At 41.4% G+C, this 22,873-nt stretch overlaps 1 protein-coding gene across 1 annotated transcript in view; it reads right to left on the bottom strand.

The window, feature by feature from the left end:
• LOC139417289 (band 4.1-like protein 1) overlaps positions 1-22,873 on the bottom strand; it is a 97,988-nt gene that overhangs the window by 60,194 nt on the left and 14,921 nt on the right. The window contains exons 2-4 of the mRNA XM_071166552.1: positions 13,186-13,274; positions 12,757-12,924; positions 1,946-2,050 (exon numbers count right to left, since the gene is read on the bottom strand). Coding sequence (XP_071022653.1) covers positions 1,946-2,050; positions 12,757-12,924; positions 13,186-13,257 — 345 coding nt within the window. The 5' untranslated portion in view covers positions 13,258-13,274. The remainder of the gene's footprint in view (positions 1-1,945; positions 2,051-12,756; positions 12,925-13,185; positions 13,275-22,873) is intronic.

The following is a 22,873-nucleotide window of genomic DNA, read 5'->3' as shown; positions in this document are numbered from 1 at the left end:
GTTATTTAGCTGCTTTGGGAAAGTAATTTCTGAAGATATGTGCTTAAGTAATGTCATTAGAAATTCATTTACTTTTGTAACTCAAGTTTAAGGTCAACAGTGTAACATGAACTGAACTCTCATTTTAACATGGTAAAACTATTATTTTGGAGAAAAAAAATTCTAATAAAACATTGAACCTGTAATAGTCAAATCAGTGTAAAAACAGGTGAGTTGGTTTTACACTTTTAGGCCATTTTCTGGTGTTTTGAGGTTGGAAACTGAGCGTGTCGAGCATACCATGTCAACCCTGTTACCCATAGATAGATATGCTAGAAATGTTTTAAGTTCTAAAATGTCACTTTTAACTTTATTGGTATTCAACCCCCTGAGTCAATGCATTTTATAATCATTGCTGGCAGTGATTACACCTGTGAATCTTTCTGGGTAAGTCTGTAAGAGCTTTGCACACCTGGATTGTGCAATATTTGCACATTATTCAAAAAAAAAATCTTCAAGCATTGTCAAGTTGGTTGTTGATCATTGCTAGACAGTCATTTTCAAGTCTTTCCATAGATTTTCAAGCCGATTTAATTCAAAACTGTAACTAGTCATGAACATTCAATCTTGTCTTGGTAAGCAACTCCAGCGTATTTGGCCTTGTCTTTTAGGCTACTGTCCTGCTGAAAGGTGAATTTGTCTCCCAGTGTCTGTTGGAAGGCAGACTGAACCAGGTTTTCCTCTAGGATTTTGCCTGTGCTTAGCTCTATTCCGTTTATTTTGATCATTAAAAAAACTCTCTAGTCCTTGCTGATGACAAGCAAAACCATAACGCCACCATACTTGGAAATATGAAGAATGGTGTTCAGTGATGTGTTGTGTTGGATTTGCACCAAACATAACACATTGTATTCAGGACATAAAGTTAATTTCTTTGCCAAATGTTTTGCAGTTCTACTTTAGCGCCTTATTGTAAACAGGATGTATGTTTTGAAATATTTGTATTTTGTACTGGCTTCCTTATTTTCATTCTGTCAATTAGGTTCAAATTGTGGAGTACCTACACTGTTGTTGATCCATCCTCAGTTTTCTCCTACCACAGCCATTAAACTCTATAACTATTTTAATGTCACCATTGGCCTCATGGTGAAAACCTGAGCAGTTTCCTCCCTCTTTGGCAACTGAGTTAGGAAGGATGCCTGTATCTTTATAGTGACTGTGTGTATTTAGTTTAGTTAAATGTATTTACACCAAAGAAAACAAGTGATAGACAACAATACAGATAAAACATTTAATTAAATAAAAATGGTGTGCAGGTGTGGTTGGAAGACCAAGGCCTTATATGAAAACCACACAACAACAAAAACAATTTTCAATACATAAGTAAAACAATAAAAAAGGTTTGTTAAAGGTCGTCACTGTAAATAAGAATTTGTTCTTAACTGACTTGCCTAGTTAAATAAAGGTTAAATAAAAATAATAAAAATTTATTTTTAAACATGGTTGATACAGTACACTATCCAAAGTGTAATTAATAACTCCACCATGTTCAAAGGGATTTTCAGTGTCTGCTTTTTTATTTTTACCCATCTACCAATAGGTAACGAGTTATTGCCTTCGTAACGAGGTATTGCAAAACCTCCCTGGTCTTTGTGGTTGAATTTGTGTTTGAAATTCCCTGCTCGACTGAGGTATTCATTCAAAAATCATGTTAAACACTATTATTACACACAGAGTGAGTCCATGCAACTTATGTGACTTGTTAAGCACATTTTTACTTCTGAACTTATTTAGGTTTGCCATAACAAAGGGGTTGAATACTTGATGACTCATTTTCATTTTTTATTCATTGGTAACATGACAAAATGTGGAAAAAGTCAAAGGATGTGAATACTTTCACTATAGGTGCCAGTAGGTGGGAGTGAGGGGGAGGGTTCTAGGTGAGAGTAAGAACGAAGATTCTGACCTTGGTGTTGTCTGTGTCATAGAACGTCAGGCCAAAGTAGTCCCTCTCCAGCAGGTTCAGATGGCCACACACCATGTCCAGCACGGACTGTCCCCTGGCAAATTTCTGTCAAAAACACACATGATTTTAAAAACGCAGACATGGTGTGTGTGGGGATTTGTTATATTCAGAAAGATACCAGTGAGTCAAGTGATATCATAATAACCTTGTACATATGCTGGATATCTCTTCTACCCTATCAGAATGAATCTCACTGCCAAAATACTGCATAGCCCATTTTTGATACAGATACAGTAACAGCGCATCTTTAAATAAAGGAGCTATTTATGAATTTAAAAAAAACTTTTTGTCCGATGGTTTAGGAAATGCATCATGGAACTATTATCGTGGCTCCCGATTGGCACAGTGATCTAAGGCACTGCATCTCAGTGCTTGAGGCATCACTACAGACCCTGGTTCGATTCCAGGCTGTATCACAACCGGCTGTGATTGGGAGTCCCATAGGGCGGCGCACAATTGGCCTAACATTGTTAGGGTTTGGCTGGGGTAGGCCGTCATTGTAAATAAGAATTTGTTCTTAACCAACTTGCCTGGTTAAATAATATATATATATATATATATATATATATATACTATATTTATATATATTAGATTAACTGACTAAATGAAAAATCTAATTCATCACACTATGAAAATACCATCAGCATGAAAATCCATCCCTTCTGTTGGCTGACAGACATTTTCATGGTCCAGTACCTCCTCAGCCCTGTGGGATAGGAAAGGCTAGGCAATGGCTACAAAAGGAAGGAACCGCTAGTATTTCACAGGGCCACACCTAGTTTTCACCCCTTTAGGGCTCAGAGACGACACACTGCATGTTTCAGTGTTTCAGAGGCAGCCTTGGCAGATGCTGTCTACACACACACACACACACACACACACACCACACTCGTCTCCCGGGAAACCTGGCTCCTACGGCGACAGTGCAACCAAGCAGCTGTTACCATGGAAACAGAAGTAATAGGTTCCTTTTCTTTTTGTCTGTGCTCTGTCTTGTGAATGGTGGGGCACATGGCTTTGTTACACTCCTTTAAAGAAAACTGGTACAGTAGCCATTACCTTGCAAAATTATTAATGAAACATAAATTAAATATTAATGAAACATTAAACATAACCTGGCCTTTAATCAAAGAAATGCTGTGGTACCAGTCTGGCGAAATACAGCAACCACGAGCGAGTGAGGGAGCGATTAACGTAGTGGCTGCTGAGAAATTTTGGAGCGTATTGGATTTTCTAACTAAATTAAATTGCAACACACATTTTAGGTGGTCCCCCCAAGCATTGCAACTAAGCTGTTGATGAGATTTCGCTCCCGTCCCAATTGCCTCCAATCACATTTCTGCCACACTAGTTCTATGGGCTGATTGCATTAGAAGCCATTTGGCGTAATCCTGGAAATCCATTTTAGAGACTGTATGGTCCATGCAAACACGATGAAGGGAGACAGTATCTCGGTATGGGCTAATAGCTAGTCTCAGAGAGAGTGTTGAGTTAAGTAGTGATAAGATTGATAAAGTAAGAAAGGCTATACTGGACAACAGTATAGAATAGAATATTAAAAACAGGCCTTTTCAAGTTTAGGCAAAACTCCTTCTCTTTTATAAACATTCATTAATTCAAGAAATGTGGTGGGAAATTAATATCCAGTTAAGCATATATTTTTTTCACATTTTATTGTCTTATTAATTAAATTACTATAATAAAAAATGGGTTTATCTTGTATTCTTCGAGAGCAAAAGGAGTAGTGTGTGGTGATGGTAACCAGTTTTGATTGGCTACGGCCCAAGGTATCATAGCCTTCCTACTGTACCTGCGTTGTTCCACTAGTAGAGTGCCTTTTGGGGACTGTCATTTGGGTTTAACAAATTAATACAATTATTTCACCTAATTTTAAAATTCTGTCATAAAGAGCACATGTTCAACTTCATAAGAAACATGTTATCACATCTCAACTACTGTAGTAAATGCCAAGTAGGTGCCAATGAAAGTAACAGAGTTGACCATAACAGGGTTGATGTTTTCATCTTAAATCAGCCATGAATCCCGTTGTGACAGGGGGAATGGAAGCTCGTTGTGTGTAAATGAATGCAAGCTTTACAAAAAAATGTAAATGTAAAAAAAAAAATCTTGCCTATCTACTGTATGTTTAGGTAACGGGGTTGGTGTGTTATGCTCGACACGCTCAGTGTTCCACCACAAAACCCCAGAAAATGTCCAAAGAATAGAACCACCTGCCTTTACACTAAGATTGGACTATTATTTCAATGTTTCTTTTGAAAAAAATATTTAAAAAATGAATTTCAACATATTAAAACGAGAGTTCTGTTCACATAACAGGGTTAATCACTAATCAATGAATCACTAATCACATGAAATAAATAATCATCTTCAAAAACCCTGATAAATAAAAGATGTACACTTTCCCACCCAATTGTGTTTTCATCAAACTGACATGTTGCGGATAAAACACTGTGCGTGATGATGTAGTGCACATAAAAGGCACTTTTCCCTTATGTTTTCATGTACAGAATAAAATCAAAAGCATTTTCAACTTCACTGATGGTTTTGTAATAAAAAAATGGTGCGTTAAATATAGGGCTGAGAATTGCCAGAGACCTCCCGATACGATATTATCACGATACTTTGGTGCCGATATGGTATGTATTGCGATTCTCAAGATTCTATATGAATTGCGATTCGATACTGTGATTTTATTGCGATTCAATGTTCCAAACATATTACTCCCCATATGTCTGTTGCAGAGGGACAAGAGAGAGCCATGACAAAACTAGTTTAAGGTCAACAGTGTAACCTGAACTGAACTCTCATTTTAACATGGTAAATAAAAGTGCTGAAAACAAATTGGCTCCCTATTTAAAAAGAAGATGGGAAACAAGCTATGAAGGAAAAATACAGGAGTTTTGTACAGCCAACTGGCACAAAAATAATAAAATTATTATTGTGATATGTAACTGTATCGGTTTTTCCCCCCAATCACTAGTTAAATAACAAATGTGCCAGCTCTGGTCTTGGCATGTGATCTCCAGCCTATAGCTTCCAGATAGGCTACAATGCGGGTAGGCTAGCCTATATGATGAGATTATTTTGGATAAGAGTGAGGTCATTTTTACTTGTCAAACGGCAGCTGAGTATAAATTATCATGTCACCTGAATAAGACCCTCAATATTTATTGGATAGGAGCATCAATCACTTTCACCACCCTGTGAAGTTATTTATAACTTATTTCATCTGTAGCCTAATAAACTGCATGCTTTCCCAAGTCGTGGTGGGAGGACAACACAACATACAGTATCATCACGTGACTCCAAGTTTACTTCGATATGATGATTGTTCTACCAATATTTGAGCATAATGCCGTTTTCCACCACCATTTCTCAAACAATACATTTTACAGACACAAAAAGATCTCACCATGTGAACTAACAAATTGTCTGTTGACATTTAGGAAATTGCACCGACATTTCCTGTTTCTATCACCCCAGTCGGTTTTATGCGTCAGGTAATTCATCCGCATGAAATGGTTGGATGGAAACTTGGTTAGTGATGGTGAAAACTTGGAGAAATGTTGGTGTAAAGTGGGTTTAAATCATATTCATATTAAAAATCGGATTTATTTAATTTTACTTGTGGTTCATATTAAAGTGCAGTTCATTTAATATAACAGGCTTTTAAAATCTAATATTGGTGCACAATTTCTAAAATACCAAAGGAACGCAAAAGGCACTCTAGTTGTGGAACGGCCCAATTCCTTGAACTGGCCTTAACAACAGTTGCTTCATCTGTCTATGATGTGTGGTCGGTCTGTGTCTGTTTAGAAGAGAAACTGGTTGGAATGAGAAAAGGCAGGCAGGCCGGTCTAATAATTATTGTATCAATTGTATGGCTTGAGGTTAGAGATTTAACAAGGTAAATGCACTGTACTCAATATCAGCAATGTTAAGCACCAAAGATCAATAAGAAAGTGGTGTGGATTTCTTGTTGGTGTATACCATTAAGGCACAGTTCTTCATCGTACATCATTACACATTACACCCTGGGGCCACAGGGTAGCCTAGTGGTTAGAGCATTGGGCTAGTAACCGAAAGGTTGCAAGTTGACAAGGCACAAATCTGTCGTTCTGCCCCTGAACAAGGCAGTTCACAGTTCCTAGGCCGTCATTGTAAATAAGAATTTGTTCTTAACTGACTTGCCTAGTTAAATAAAGGTTTCCAAATGAGTTTTGAAGATGTCCCTATAGGAGAACCCTTTTTGGTTCCAGGTAGAACCTTTTGGGTTCCATGAGGTTTCTGCATAGAACCCAAAAGAGTTCTACCTGGAACCAAAAAGGGTTGTTCAAAGGGTTCTCTTATGGGGACAGCCGAAGAAGCCTTTTTGGTTCTAGATAGCACCTTTTTTCTAAGAGTGAACATTAATGTGCCTGGAGATTTGAACAATATTCATATGCTTCACCCACACCAAACCATCCCTGTCCAACTTCACACACACACACACACACACACACACACACACACACACACACACACACACACTCTCTCTCACTAACTCTCTCTCTTCTCCTCCCTCTTTCTCCCTCTTGCAATCTCCCAATCTATTTTCTCCTTGGTACAAACCTACTAAAACGTCAACTGTATAGATTTCCTATTCTTTAACTGAATGCTTCTGATGTCACTGCAGAAGATGATAGATGGGGGAGGTTGGGGGTGGATATGGGAAACCTCTAGTACATCCACCAACATACCCCCCCCCCCCCCTATACAAATAGGCCTCATTATATTTCTAAATTAAAATCAAAATTACTAGCCTATATTTGTGCAGAATGTGCTTCAACAGAATCACCTGTCTTTATAATGATTTGAAAGATGTGCGTAATTCCAGTCCATATACAGTGCATTCGGAAAGTATTCAGTCTCCAGGGAGGTGACTAAGAACCCGATGGTCACTTTGACAGAGCTCCAGAGTTCCTCTGTGGAGATGGGAGATCCAACCATCTCTGTAGCACCAATCAGGACTTTATGGTAGAGTGGCCAGATGGAAGCCACTGCTCAGTACACGGCACATGACAGCCCACTTGGAGTTTCCCAAAAGGCACCTAAAGGACTCTCAGATCATGAGAAACAAGATTCTCTGGTCTGATGAAACCAAGATTGAACTATTTGGCCTGAATGCCAAGTGTCACGTCTGGAGGAAACGACTACCGCCCCGTAGCACTCACTTCCGTCATCATGAAGTGCTTTGAGAGACTAGTCAAGGACCACATCACCTCCACCCTACCTGACACCCTAGACCCACTCCAATTTGCTTACCGCCCAAATAGGTCCACAGACGATGCAATCTCAACCACACTGCACACTGCCCTAACCCATCTGGACAAGAGGAATACCTATGTGAGAATGCTGTTCATCGACTACAGCTCGGCATTTAACACCATAGTGCCCTCCAAGCTCGTCATCAAGCTCGAGACCTTGGGTCTCGACCCCGCCCTGTGCAACTGGGTACTGGACTTCCTGACGGGCCGCCCCCAGGTGGTGAGGGTAGGCAACAACATTTCCACCCCGCTGATCCTCAACACTGGGGCCCCACAAGGGTGCGTTCTGAGCCCTCTCCTGTACTCCCTGTTCACCCACGACTGCGTGGCCACGCACGCCTCCAACTCAATCATCAAGTTTGCGGACAACACAACAGTGGTAGGCTTGATTACCAACAACGACGAGACGGCCTACAGGGAGGAGGTGAGGGCCCTCGGAGTGTGGTGTCAGGAAAATAACCTCAGGCAGCAGCGCCTCTTCAACCTCAGGAGGCTGAAGAAATTCGGCTTGTCACCAAAAGCACTCACAAACTTCTACAGATGCACAATCGAGAGCATCCTGTCGGGCTGTATCACCGCCTGGTACGGCAACTGCTCCGGCCACAACCGTAAGGCTCTCCAGAGGGTAGAGAGGTCTGCACAACGCATCACCGGGGGCAAACTACCTGCCCTCCAGGACACCTACACCACCCGATGTCACAGGAAGGCCATAAAGATCATCAAGGACAACAACCACCCGAGCCACTGCCTGTTCACCCCGCTATCATCCAGAAGGCGAGGTCAGTACAGGTGCATCAAAGCTGGGACCGAGAGAATGAAAAACAGCTTCTATCTCAAGGCCATCAGACTGTTAAACAGCCACCACTAACATTGAGTGGCTGCTGCCAACACACTGACTCAACTCCAGCCACTTTAATAATGGGAATTGATGGGAAATTATGTATCACTAGCCATTTTAAACAATGCTACCTAATATAATGTTTACATACCCTACATTATTCATCTCATATGTATATGTATATACTGTACTCTATATCATCTACTGCATCTTTATGTAATACATGTATCACTAGCCACTTTAACTATGCCACTTTGTTTACATACTCATCTCATATGTATATACTGCACTCAATACCATCTACTGTATCTTGCCTATGCCGCTCTGTACCATCACTCATTCATATATCTTTATGTACATATTCTTTATCCCCTTACACTTGTGTCTATAAGGTAGTAGTTTTGGAATTGTTAGCTAGATTACTTGTTGGTTATTACTGCATTGTCGGAACTAGAAGCACAAGCATTTCGCTACACTCGCATTAACATCTGCTAACCATGTGTATGTGACAAATAAAATTTGATTTGATTTGATTTGGCACCATGCCTACGGTGAAGCATGGTGGTGGCAGCATCATGCTGTGGGGATGTTTTTCAGTGGCAGGTACTGGGAGACTAGTCAGCATCAAGGGAAAGATGAGCGGTGCAAAGTAGAGAGAGAACCCGATCGACCATCTCTGGAGAGACCTGAAATGATCTGTGCAGCAACGTTCCCCATCCAACCTGACAGAACTTGAGAGGATCTGTAGAGAAGAATGGGAGAAACTCCCCAAATACAGGTGTAACAAGCTTGTAGTGTCATACCCAAGACGACTAGAGGATGTAATCACTGCCAAAGATGCTTCAACAAAGTACTAGTAGATCAGGGGTGGGCAAACTTTTTGGCTCGATTGGGGAGAAAAAAAATAATAATTATGTCTCGCGGGACGGATTGAAGTGCCCGCGGGCCGTACTTTGCCCCCCCTTAGAGTAGAGGGTCTGAATACTTATGTAATTGTAATATTTCAGTATATACAGTATCAGTCAAAAGTTTGGACATACCTACTCATTCAAGGATTTTCTTTATTTTTAATATTTTCTACATTGTAGAATAAAAGTGAAGACATCAAAACTATGAAATAACACATAGGGAATCATGTAGTAACCAAAAAAGTGTTAAACAAATCAAAATACATTTTATGTTTTATATTCTTCAAAGTAGCCACCCTTTGCCTTGCTGACAGCTTTGCACACTCTTGGCATTCTCTCAACCAGCTTAATGAGGAATGATTTTCCAACAGTCTTGAAGGAGTTCCCACATATGCTGAGCCCTTGTTGGCTTCTTTTCCTTCACTCTGAGGTCCAACTGATCCCAAACCATCTCAATTGGGTTGAGGTCAGGTGATTGTGGAGACCAGGTCATCTGATGCAGCACTCCATCACTCTCCTTTTTGGTCAAATAGCCCTTACATAGCCTGGAAGTGTGTTTTGGGTCCTTTTCCTGTTGAAAAACAAATCATAGTCCCAATAATCGCAAACCAGATGGGATGGCGTATCGCAGCAGAATGCTGTGGTTTCCATGATGGTTAAGTGTATCTTGAATTCTAAATAAATCACTGACAGTGTCACCAGCAAAGCACCCCAACACCCTCACACCTCCTCCTCCATGCTTCACGGTGGAAACCACGCATGCTGAGATCATCCGTTCACCTGCTCTGCATCTCACAAAGAGATGGCAGTTGGAACCAAAGATCTCAAATTTGGACTCATCAGACCAAAGGACAGATTTCCACCGGTCTAATGTTCATTGCTCGTGTTTCTTGGCCCAAGAAAGTCTCTTCTTATTATTGGTGTCCTTTAGTAGTGGTTTCTTTGCAGCAATTCAACCATGAAGGCCTGACTCACGCAGTCTCCTCTGAACAGTTGATGTTGAGATATGTCTGTTACTTGAACTCTGTAAAGCATTTATTTGGGTTTCAATCTGAGGTGCAGTTAACGCTAATGAACTTATCCTCTGCAGCAGAGGTAACTTTAGGTCTTCTTTTCCTGTGGCGGTCCTTATGAGAGCCAGTTTCCTCATAGCGCTTGATGGTTTTTGCAACTGCACTTGAAGAAACTTTCAAAGTTCTTGACTGACCTACATGTCTTAAAGTAATGATGGGCTGTTGTTTCTCTTGGCTTATTTGAGCTGTTCTTGCCATAATATGGACTTGGTATTTTACCAAATAGGGCTATCTTCTGTATACTCTCTCTACATTGTTACAACACAACTGATGGGCTCAAAAGCATTAAGAAGGAAAGAAATTCCACAAATTAAAAAGAATGGCAAGAGTGTGCAAAGCTGTCATTAAGGCAAAGTGAAAATATATTTTGATTTGTTTAACACTTTTTTGGTTACTACATGATTCCATATGTGTTATTTCATATTTTTGATGTCTTCACTATTATTATACTATGTAGAAAATAGTAAAAATTAAGAAAAACCCTGGAATGAGAAGGTGTGTCAAATTGTATACTCTTTTATATATTTAACTAGGCAAGTCAGTTAAAAACAAATTCTTATTTACAATAATGGCCTACAACGGCCAAACTCGGACAACGCTGGGCCAATTGTGCGCCGCCCTATGGGACATCCAATCACAGCCGTTTGTGATACTGTCTAGATTCAAACCAGGTTGGTCTGTAGCAACGCTTCTAGCACTGAGATGCAGTGTCTTAGACCACTGCGCCACTTGGAAGCCCAAAGTAATGGTACTGTATATATATTTTGATTTATTTGCAAGACAATTGTAAAAAAAAAAAATAAATAATTAACGTAAAAAGTAACGTAACATTTTTTGGGGGAAAAAGTCAAGGGGTCTGAATACTTTCCGAATGCACTGTATTAGAGTATAATAGAATACAGTACAGTAATACAGTTCACACTTAAAAATATTAGCCTACTGGAGCTTGTTTAATTTATTTACCCAAGAGAGCATGTAGCTAGCTACATCTATGGGCTTTTATGTTTTTCTGTTTTGTGTAATGTGCAGTAGATTTATCATATACAGAATGTATTGGATAATGGCACAATCATTTGGGCTTTTTCTGGCTTGGGCGCATTAAATGTTGTTAATGTAGAGATCATAAAATGTATTTAATATATGGATCATCGGGCTCAGGTAGCATCAGGTTTGAATTTTCATGCTGATCAAAGCTCTAATCAAATCCAGACATAAGTATATTTATTTTTATGCTATTGAATGACACTACCGGTTTTGGCGGGAAATACCAGGTTACCCAGAAGAAAAGTGACTTATTCTGACTTATTCTTGGGATGGAACATTTGTAAAATATTCAACCCTAGTGTGTGTGTGTGTGTGTGTGTGTGTGTGTGTGTGTGTGTGTGTGTGTGTGTGTGTGTGTGTGTGTGTGTGTGTGTTTGTGTGTGAGAGAGAGAAAGAGAGAGAGTGACAGAGAGAGAGAGAGAGAGAGAGAGAGAGAGAGAGAGAGAGAGAGAGAGAGCGAGAGAGAGAGAAGAGAGAGAGGAATAGGACACTGAATCAAGAGGTCCATTGATATGGGAGGGCTGTAAGTAGCAGCCTCAGAAAACACATTCTATCTTAGTGAACCTTGTGTTCAAGTAAAATCAGAACTCTCTTACTCATCCTATACATAAATATCACTAATTAAGAAAAAGTCTTTGTGATTGTCTCCACCCCCTCCAAGGTGTCTCCCATCTTCCCCATTATCCCCTGTGTATTTATGCCTGTGTTCTCTGCTTGTCTGTTGCCAGTTCGTCTTGTTTTTCAAGTCAACCAGCATTTTTATCTCAGCCCCTGCTTTTCCCAGTCTCTCTTTTTCTCACCCTCCTGGTTTTGACCCTTGCCTGCCCTGACTCTGAGCCCGCCTGCCTGACCATTCTGCCTGACCCTGAGCCTGCCTGCCGTCCGGTACTGTTGCCCCACCTCTGGTTTACTGACCCATGCCTGCCTTTACCTGTCTATTGCCTGCCCCCGTTGGATTATTAAACCATTGTTAATTCGACATTGTCTGCATCTGGGGGCGGCAGGGTGGCCTAGTGGTTAGAGCGGTGGACTAGCAACCGGAAGTTCAAACCCCCAAGCTGACAAGGTACATTTCTGTCGTTCTGCCCTTGAACAGGCAGTTAACCCACTGTTCCTAGGCTGTCATCAAAATAAGAATTTGTTCTTAACTGACTTGCCTAGTTAAATAGAGGTTAAAAAAATAACTATAACCTTTGCAAGAAGCTAATGAGCTCCAGGCAGTGCACATAGATAGAGGTGTGTTTGCAGCAACTTGGATATAACTTGTTAATGTCTACAATTCAGCATGTTGGATTTAGCATTTGAACACTACAAGGGACAAATTGCTTTGGAACTGGCACTATCCTTATTCTTGAAGCATTACCAAACATGCTAAGATGCTGCCTAAAATCATTTCTTTCACCGAATTTAAATCTGGTCTAGTGATTAGCCCTAGTCATGGTCAATCCTGTCTTTGCCCCTAAACTCTCTATCTCCCTGTCTGATTTCAACTTTGTTACAAAAAAAGGGGACCAAAACATTTTTAAATAAAAACTTATTTGAAATCCCATATAGTAAATACCTCTACTCCAGTTTCATACTCTGAGCCGTCAAGTAGGGAGATTTTGACAGGAACGGTTTTGGGGCGTTTGGAAGATTTCTGGGGGGATTTTGATGCTTTGCTGGGGGTCTTCTCTGAGCTGTCATCCATGTCCCCATGATGGTCATCTGACGTCTTACTGTCATGATCCTTAGGATAAGTGAAAAGTTTCAAATAAGACGTCATGAACCACAAATTATTGACTTAGTTACCAAGCCAATGTATGAAATCTCAAAACAGTAGGCTATATGATGTGGACATTCATGTAATAACCACAAAAGGCATACGATACAATGCAAACTGCATACTATTAAAAGATTTGCTCCATTTTATGATATACTGTGTTTTGTAGGTTTAATGCAATGTGAAGTGCAAAATGATACACGACTGTGAGTCTTGCAGCTCTCCAACCTGATTGGTCCTCCTGACATCACCCTCCATGGTACTCTTCATCTCCATGGGCAATCCCTTTTCTGTGGTCATGGTAATGGAATGCAATCCTGAAACAATAAATTAACAGAAACATAAAGTCAGCAGTCTTCTGATGTCCACATCCCAAGACCAGCATGACAACATTACCTATAGTGGGTGAACCCAGCCTGCCTATTACACACTCACACATATACCCTACCCATCACACTCTTCCCTACCCCTTGCAAAATCCAAAACCTCCCCAATGTTGTTGAAGTCACCATCCTGCGACACAGTGGCAATTACTGGCCACAAAACGAATATCCAACAATGTCACATCTAATTTTCTTCTTAACTGACGGCTATTGTGGTTGCTTCAATTAGGCTCTGGCTGCAATCACTAAGTGCTTTTTACGTCAAAAGCGATGTGTCCTCACTGTAATAGCAGAGTTGAGCAGAGACTCTCTCAGGAGCTGTCTGCATGAAGAGCGTTCACTTTAGGAGGCTCTCCCTGATGCTAGCAAAGACATAGAATAAATTACATCAGCAAGAGAGCCCTGCGGCATAGCGGAAGACAGCAGAGAGAGAGAGAGAAAGGGAGAGAGAGAGTACAGGGAACGTGACAACAATTTCATTAGAGGGGTAGAGAAAGAGAGAGAGAGAGAGAGCGAGACAGATGAGCTTTGTCATGTGAAGGTGACCACTCGCTCTCTGAGAATAATCTGATTTGTACTCTTAAACAGAAGTTCCGCCCCTCACGATTAAAAATAGCTGACATTCTTAGAGAGCTCAATTATCTTTCAGATAACAGCCACATAATGTAGCTCTATTATCAGGGGGCAAAGGGTGTCCGCTCCAAGTTTTCTTCTGCTTCAGCTGTTGTCTTTGAAGATATGGGGAATATGACTTTGACAACTACTTCTACCCCAGTGATGGTAATGCAGTACTTATTACAACCCTTTATGTAATTTAGTTATTTTATGACAGTGTTTCCCAAATGGTTAGTTGTTGTTATCTTACATTTACGTAATGTAGCAGATGCTCTTATCCAGAGAAACTTACAGTAGTGAGTGTATAAATGTTCATATCTGTCCCCCGTGGGAATCAAATCCACAACACTGGTGCTGCAAGTGCCATGCTCTACCAACTGAGCCAGACAGGAGCTACACTAGATAACCAAAAATATGTGGACACCTGCTCGTTAAACATCTCATGCCAAAATCATGGGCATTAATATGGGAAGGCTTTCCACAAGATGTTGGAACATTGCTGCGGGGACTTGCTTCCATTCAGCCACAAGAGCATTAATTAGTGAGGTCGGGCACTGATGTTGGGCGATTAGGCCTGGCTCGCAGTCAGCGTTCCAATTCATCCAAAAGGTGTCCGATGGTGCTGAGGTCAGGGCTCTGTGCAGGCCAGTTCTTCCGCACCGATCTCGACAAACCATTTCTGTATGGACCTCGCTTTGTGCACAGGGGCATTGTCATGATGGAACAGGAAAGGGGCTTGCCAAAACTATTGCCACAAAGTCAGAAGCACAGAATCGACTAGAATGTCATTGTATGTTGTAGCATTAAGATTTCCCTTCAATAGAACTAAAGGGCCTAGCCCGAACCATGAAAAACAGCCCCAGAACATTATTCCTCCACCACCAAACATTACAGTTGGCACTATGCATTCGGGCAGGTAGCGTTCTCCTGGCATCTGCCAAACCCAAATTCGTCCGTCGGACTGCCAGATGGTGAAGCGCGATTCATCACTCCAGAGAACATGTTTCCACTGCTCCAGAGTCCAATGGCGGCAAGCTTTACACCACTCCAGTTAACGCTTGGCATTGTGCATGTTGATCTTAGGCTTGTGTGCGGCTGCTCGTCCATGGAAACTCCTTTCATGAAGCTCCCGACAAATAGTTATTGTGCTGATGTTGCTTCCAGAGACAGTTTGGAACTCGGTAGTGAGTGTTGCAACCGAGGACAGCCGATTTTTACACGCTGCATGCTTCAGCTTTTGTGTGGCCTACCATTTCGCGGATGAGCCGTTGTTTCTCCTGGACGTTTCCACTTCACAATAACAGCACTTCCAGTTGACTGGGGCAGCTCTAGCAGGGCAGAAATGTGACAAACTGACTTGTTGGAAAGGTGGCATCATATGACGGTGCCACGTTGAAAGTCACTAAGCTCTTCAGTAAGGCCATTCTCCTGCCAATGTTTGTCTATGGAGATTGCATGTCTGGGTGCTCGATCTTAAACACCTATCAGCAATGGGTGTTCCTGAAATAGCGGAATCCACTAACTTGAAGGGGTGTCCACATACTTTTGTATATATAGTGTAAGTCATAAGAAAATGCTATAATATTTAGGTTGGTCACACAGTTCAAAAAAGTGAAACAAGTAAAGCATATAGTATACAGTAATAATACTTTACAAACAACAGACAACTACGATGTCTGGCCATTGTAGCCAACTTGATAACAATATACTGACTTCCTACTAACATCTGAATTTAAGCCTTTTGTTTTCTTAGAATAGGCTACATTTGCTGGTCTGGTTATCCTACTTCAAAAGTATTTCCAGGTAGGCCTATCTATCCATAGAAGGAGAATGTGCACATAAAAGACTCAATATATAAAAAGTGAATCATGCAACCATAATATTCAATTTGGGATTGGGAGGTGTGCAGAGCTCATTCTCTTACAGGACTGAAGTAGCCAGCGGCACAGTTATAATCTCATAGTCTCATTGAGGATAATTGTCACGTGTGCCCCCTCTCCGGTCTCAAGGTCACCAGCCTGCTCGTTATGGTGCACACCTGTCACCATCGTTATGCGCACCTGTGCGTCATCAGCCTCACCTGGACTCCATCACTTCCCTGATTACCTTCCCTATATATGTCACTCCCTTTGGTTCCTTCCCCAGGGGTTATTGTTTCCGTTCCTGGGTCATGGCTGTGCATTGTTTGTCTTACGTGTTTGTTTCATTTATTTTTTAAAACACTCACTCCCTGAACTTGCTTCCCAACAGCACACATCGTTACAATAATCTATGTTGTAGGGCCGTCCACGACTCCAAAACATAATGGTCGACCAAGAGTCGTCTGTTTTAAAACGTGTATTTTTCCAAACATCCTACGTCTTTTAATTAGGGTTGCAAAGGGTCGGAAACATTGCAGGAAATTTCTGGAATTTTCCATGGGAAATTAAGCCCAGGAATTTGGGGAATTTACTTCAATTCATCAAAAAAGTTAGTTTATAACAATTAACCTTTTTTGTGGGATACACAAGGCATTTCTAGGTCTTGTGGCATATTTTGGTTAAACTATCCCCAATTCAATGGAATCGCAACCCTCTGCATGCACAGAGCATTCTTCCATCACATGTGCAGTGCACTCTTCCATCTCATGTACAGCTGATTGAGCCAGCACTGTCTGAGCCAAGGACTATATGCTTTCTGGTAAGATTTGATTACAATACTGGGTAAGGGTATATTTAATATTACATATTTTTTTGTTAACTAGTAAATAGTAGCCTACAGCAGTGTGTTTAAATAATTTCTAACTTGTTAACAATTCCTGCTACCATGTGGGTTTTAGCTTGCTTGAGCATGCTAACTGAGGAGTGTCAATTCACCTGTTTCCATACAGGTTTCATTTAAAAACATTTATCTTACAAAGGAATTGCTTAATCTAACTGCGTAACTATTTATATGTACATGGAATTGTATTTAGGTTTTTTTAATCTCTTTTTTTCTCTAATCTTTATGGGAAAATGCCACTGGCACTATCTGATGTGTGGAGACATTTCACTGCAGCTAATGTAGAAGGAAAAGCTGTGTACATTTGCAAATACTGTGACAAATCATATGTGAAGAATGCAACAAAGATGCAGAATCATCTGGCAAAGTGCATAAAGCTCCCTAAGCGCTCACAACAAGCAACCTCGGACAAAAGTCCCTCTACTTCTATTTGAGGTGAAAATGATGAATCAGACACCTTATCGACAGCAACAGCTCATGGTCCTCCTGGAATCAGAAGTTTTTTTTTTTTTTACTCAATAGAGGAACGTTGTCAGAGAAATGCTGATGAATGTCTTGCTAGAGCTGTGTATGCAACTGGATCACACCTGATGCTCACAGGCAATGTGTATTGGAAAGGATCTGAATGTTCTTCGCCCAGCATACACCCCTCCAACCAGACATGCTTTATCTACTCATTTGCTGGATGCAGAGTTCAGAGTTCAAGTGAAAGTCAAGCAAATCATAGAGAAAGCTGACTGATCATCTCTGATGGGTGGTCAAATGTTCGTGGGCAAGGAATAATTAACTACATCATCTCCACCCGTCAACCAGTATTCTACAAGAGCACACACACAAGGGACAACAGACACACTGGTCTCTACATTGCAGATGGGCTGAAGGCAGTCATCAATGACCTTGGACCACAGAAGGTATTTGCACTGGTGACAGACAACGCTGCAAACATGAAGGCTGCTTGGTCTAAAGTGGAGGAGTCCTACTCACACATCACACCCATTGGCTGTGTTGCCCATGCATTGAATCTGCTCCTCAAGGACATCATGGCACTGAAAACAATGGATACACTCTACAAGAGAGCCAAGGAAATAGTTAGGTGTGTGAATGGTCATCAAGTTATAGCAGCAATCTACCTCACCAAGCAAAGTGAGAAGAATAAGAGCACCACATTAAAGCTGCCCAGTAACACCCGTTGGGGTGGTGTTGTCATCATGTTTGACAGTCTCCTGGAGGGGAAGGAGTCTCTCCAAGAAATGGCCATATCACAGTCTGCCGATATGGACAGCCCCATCAAGAGGATCCTCCTGGATGATGTATTTTGGAAGAGAGTGGAAGCAGCCTGAAACTCCTGAAACCTATTGCAGTAGCCATTGCACGGATTTAGGGAGACAATGCCATCCTGTCTGATGTTCAGACTCTGCTTGCAGATGTAAGAGAATAAATCCGTACTGCCCTGCCCACTTCACTGTTGCTCCAAGCAGAGGAAACTGCAGTTCTGAAATACATCAAAAAGCTTGAAGACTTCTGCCTGAAGCCCATACACGCCGCAGCGTACATGTTGGACCCCAAGTATGCTGGCAAGAGCATCCTGTCTGGTGCAGAGATCAACAAGGCCTATGGTGTTATCACTACCGTGTCTCGCCACCTTGGCCTGGATGAGGGCAAGGTTCTTGGCAGTCTGGCGCACTTCTAAGCAAGGGCTTTGGGATGGAGATGCAATATGGCAGTCGTGCCAACATATCTCATCAGCCACCTGGTGGAAGGGACTTGTTTCCCCTGTTGCCTCCATCATCCTCCAAATCCCACCAACATCAGCCACCTCAGAACGCAACTAGTCCTTGTTTGGGAACACACACACCAAAGCACGCAACAGGCTGACCAATACAAGGTTTGAAAAATTGGTGGCCATCTGGGCAAATTTGAGGTTTTTGAGCCTGACAACGAGCCATCCTCGACAAGGTTGGAAAGTGACAGTGAAGATGAGGCCTCAGAGTCTGATGTTCAAGAGGTGGACATTGAGGAGGTCTAGGGAGAAGACATGGAAGCCTGAGAGGAAGACAAACAAAGCTTTAACCTTTAAGTCTTTACTGAAGATTCATCTCTTCAAATGATTGAGTGTAGTCTGGCCCAGGAGTGGGAAGGTGAATGGAAAGGCTCTGGAGCAACGAACCGCCCTTGCTGTCTCTGCCTGGCCGGTTCCCCTCTTTCCACTGGGATTCTCTGCCTCTAACCCTATTACAGGGGCTGAGTCACTGGCTTACTGGGGCTCTCTCACCTGAGTGGGTTGAGTCACTGATGTGGTCATCCTGTCTGGGTTGGCGCCCCCCCCTTGGGTTGTGCCGTGACGGAGATCTTTGTGGGCTATACTCAGCCTTGTCTCAGGATTGTAAGTTGGTGGTTGAAGATATCCCTCTAGTGGTGTGGGGGCTGTGCTTTGGCAAAGTGGGTGGGGTTATATCCTTCCTGTTTGGCCCTGTCAGGGGTATCATCGGATGGGGCCACAGTGTCTCCTGACCCCTCCTGTCTCAGCCTCCAGTATTTATGCTGCAGTAGTTTGTGTCGGGGTGCTAGGGTCAGTTTGTTATATCTGGAGTACTTCTCCTGTCCTATTCGGTGTCCTGTGTGAATTTAAGTGTGCTCTCTCTTTCTTTCTCTCTCTCGGAGGACCTGAGCCCTAGGACCATGCCTCAGGACTACCTGACATGATGACTCCTTGCTGTCCCCAGTCCACCTGGCCGTGCTGCTGCTCCAGTTCTGTTCTGCCTTATTATTATTGGACCATGCGGGTCATTTATGAACATTTGAACATCTTGGCCATGTTCTGTCATAATCTCCACCCGGCACAGCCAGAAGAGGACTGGCCACCCCACATAGCCTGGTTCCTCTCTAGGTTTCTTCCTAGGTTTTGGCCTTTCTAGGGAGTTTTTCCTAGCCACCGTGCTTCTACACCTGCATTGCTTGCTGTTTGGGGTTTTAGGCTGGGTTTCTGTACAGCACTTTGAGATATGATGTACGAAGGGCTATATAAATACATTTGATTTGATTTGATTTAAAGGGGAAGTCAGATGTGTGGAATAAATCTTACTAGTTGTGGAAAATACTGGAGATCAAGAAAAGTAAGGTAAGGAGCAAGGGCTGCGTGTATATTATGTGTGCCAAACAGGTGCTGTTAGATCACAATATAATTTTTCTGAATGTTTGGAAAAATGTAAACAACACAAAATAAATTACAAGCGTACCAGAGAGTCTGTTGTAATGTTTTTTTGTCAAGTCTTATTACGTATTACAGCAAAGACGAAACAGTCGCAATCATTCGTGAATGCAATTTCCGGAATGGAACGGTTTATTTAATGTTTAAGCAAATTATTCAAAGGTCGCTTTATTTTATTTTAAAATGAAAAAGCTTGACTGCATTTCCAATTATGAATGACTCGTATGCTGTGTGATGACATGAACGAATGAATGATTGATTGATCCAGTACCCTATATAAGTGTTGAAATATAGGCTTAATATATGCCTAAATTACGGTTGTAAGACTAAAGAGGATGCACTTAGGCCTACAGCTCAATGCCTGAACAGGCAGTTAACCCACTGTTCCTAGGCCATCATTGAAAATAAGAATTTGTTCTTAACTGACTTGCCTAGTTAAATAAAGGTTAAAAAATGTAATGAATGGTGGTTACACAAGGCTGCTATATTAAGCCTACTAATGATAATGACATAACTATGATGATCATCAGTATCATAATAAGTAAAAAAAATAATAAGAAGGAGAAAAAGACAAGGAGTGTTATTATTATTATAAATATAATTTTTCTGACAATTTGGAACAGTGTAAACAACACTAAATAAATGATAAATAATACAAGAAGCTGTTCTAATGGGGGAAAAAAGTGTAAAGCCTTTATTAAAGCAAAGCAAAGATTTTTTTTAAATGTGTGAAATTGTTTAATTGACATGTTAACTAGAAATTGTTTACTTGACAATCAACAGGCAACAGAAGCAGTATCTGTCTTATTTCTATAGATATATATGGATGATTCATAAAGCCAAGCACATTTAACAGTTAGGCTATTGATTATAGACCTAATTAAATTGGGGATTCCTCTCTCCTCACTTTTCTTAGCCAATAAGGTAAGGGCTGTGTTCTCGTCTCCTCATTCTGCTGCAGCCTCCGCCGCATTGTTCTCAACACCAATATGCTGGTTAACTTTGCTTTTATGTACATAGCAACATGGTCTAGGAAAAGGTGCCAAATCAACTGTGCACTGATGCGTTTCAGAACCACAGGTATGCCTTGTTAAGAGTTAATTTGTGGAATTTCTTTCCTTCTTAATGGGTTTGAGCCAATCAGTTGTGCTGTGACAAGATAGGGGTGGTATACAGAAGATAGCCCTATTTGGTAAAAGACCAAGGCAATATTATGGCAAGAACAGCTCAAATAAGCCAAAAAATACAGTCCATCATTACTTTAAAACATGAAGGTCAGTCAATCCAGAAAACTTCAAGAACTATGAAAGTTTCTTCAAGTGCAGTCGCAAAAACCATCAAGCGCTATGATGAAACTGGCTCTCATGAGGACAGGAAGACCCAGAGTTAACTATGCTGCAGAGGATAGGTTCATTAGAGTTAACTGCACCTCAGATTGCAGCCCAAATAAATGCTTCACAGAGGGCAAGTAAAAGACACCTCAACATCAGGTGGTCAGAGGACACTACGTCAACCAGGCCTTCATGGTCGAATTGCTGCAAAGAAACCACTACTAAAGGACACCAATAATAAGAAGAGACTTGCTCGGTCCAAGAAACACAAGCAATGGACATTAGACCGGTTGAAATCTGTCCTTTGGTCTGATGAGTCCAAATCTGAGATTTTTGGTTCCAACTGCCGTGTCTTTGTGAGACGCAAAGTAGGTGAACGGATGACCTCCACATGTGTGATTCCCACCATGACGCATGGAGGAGGAGGTGTGATGGTGTGGAGGTGCTTTGCTGGTGACTGTGAGTGATTTATTTAGAATTCAAGGCACACTTCTGGTTTGCTGTAGTAGGGCTATCATTTGTTTTTCAACAGGACAATGACCCAAAACACACCTCCAGGCTGTGTAAGGGCTATTTGACCAAGAAGGAGTATGATGGAGTGAGGCATCAGGTGACTTGGCCTCCACAATCACCCGACCTCAACCCAATTGAGATGGTTTGGGATGAGTTGGACTGCAGAGTGAAGGAAAAGCTGCCAACAGGAACTCCTTCAAGACTGTTGGAAAAGCATTCGTCATGAAGCTGGTTGAGAGAATGCCAAGAGTGTGCAACGCTATCATCAAGGCAAAGGGTGGCTACTTTGGAGAATCTCAAATATAAAATATATTTTGATTTGTTTAACACTTTTTTGGTTACTACATGATTCCCTGTGTGTTATTTCATAGTTTTGATGTCTTCACTATTATTCTGCAATGTAGAAAATTGTAAAAAATAAAGAAAAACCCTTGAATGAGTAGGTGTGTCCAAACTTTTGACTGATTCTGTATATTTTTCTGCTATTGTTCGGCTAACAGGCTGTCGACTAAACAATCGACCCATCGATTAAATGTGGTCAGCCCTACTATGTTGTGGAATACTTAAGTTAAACATGTAAACAAATATTACTCCTTCTATATCTGTAAGTCAAACCACACGTGTATCATGGTGTTAGTGTAACAGTATAGCTTCCATCCCTGTCTGCCCCAAGCTGGGCACGAACACGCAACATTCGCAACCCAAAGAAGCACCATCAATACCACTGACCTAAAACAAAAGCATTTCTAGGTCTGGGGAAACAATACTTCTCGGTCTCAGGGCGGATGACATCACATGCACAAGATTAGCGCATCGCTAACTGAGTAGTTATTCCACATCGGCTACGCTATAGCATAAAGACAGGAAACCATGAGTGCCACCAATGGACATTAGACAAGATTACAGACATCTCTAAATCTTTCAGTACTTTGATCCAGATTTGAGTACCATTTCTCTAGCTAGAATGGACGTGTGATTAAAAAACAAGGGATAAAGCTAATGAGATGGTGGGATTAGTGAAATGGCACAAGGCAGGCTAAGATTAAAGTTTAACACATCCAGGAAAACCTTAATTAAGAAGTAACAAAATAGGGTTTTAATTCAGT

The sequence above is a fragment of the Oncorhynchus clarkii genome, chromosome 9, assembly GCF_045791955.1.
Source record: "Oncorhynchus clarkii lewisi isolate Uvic-CL-2024 chromosome 9, UVic_Ocla_1.0, whole genome shotgun sequence".
In the NCBI taxonomy this organism is placed as follows: domain Eukaryota; kingdom Metazoa; phylum Chordata; class Actinopteri; order Salmoniformes; family Salmonidae; genus Oncorhynchus; species Oncorhynchus clarkii.
The sequence above is the reverse complement of the archived record's forward strand: the minus strand, read 5'-3'. Positions and strand labels throughout refer to the sequence as shown.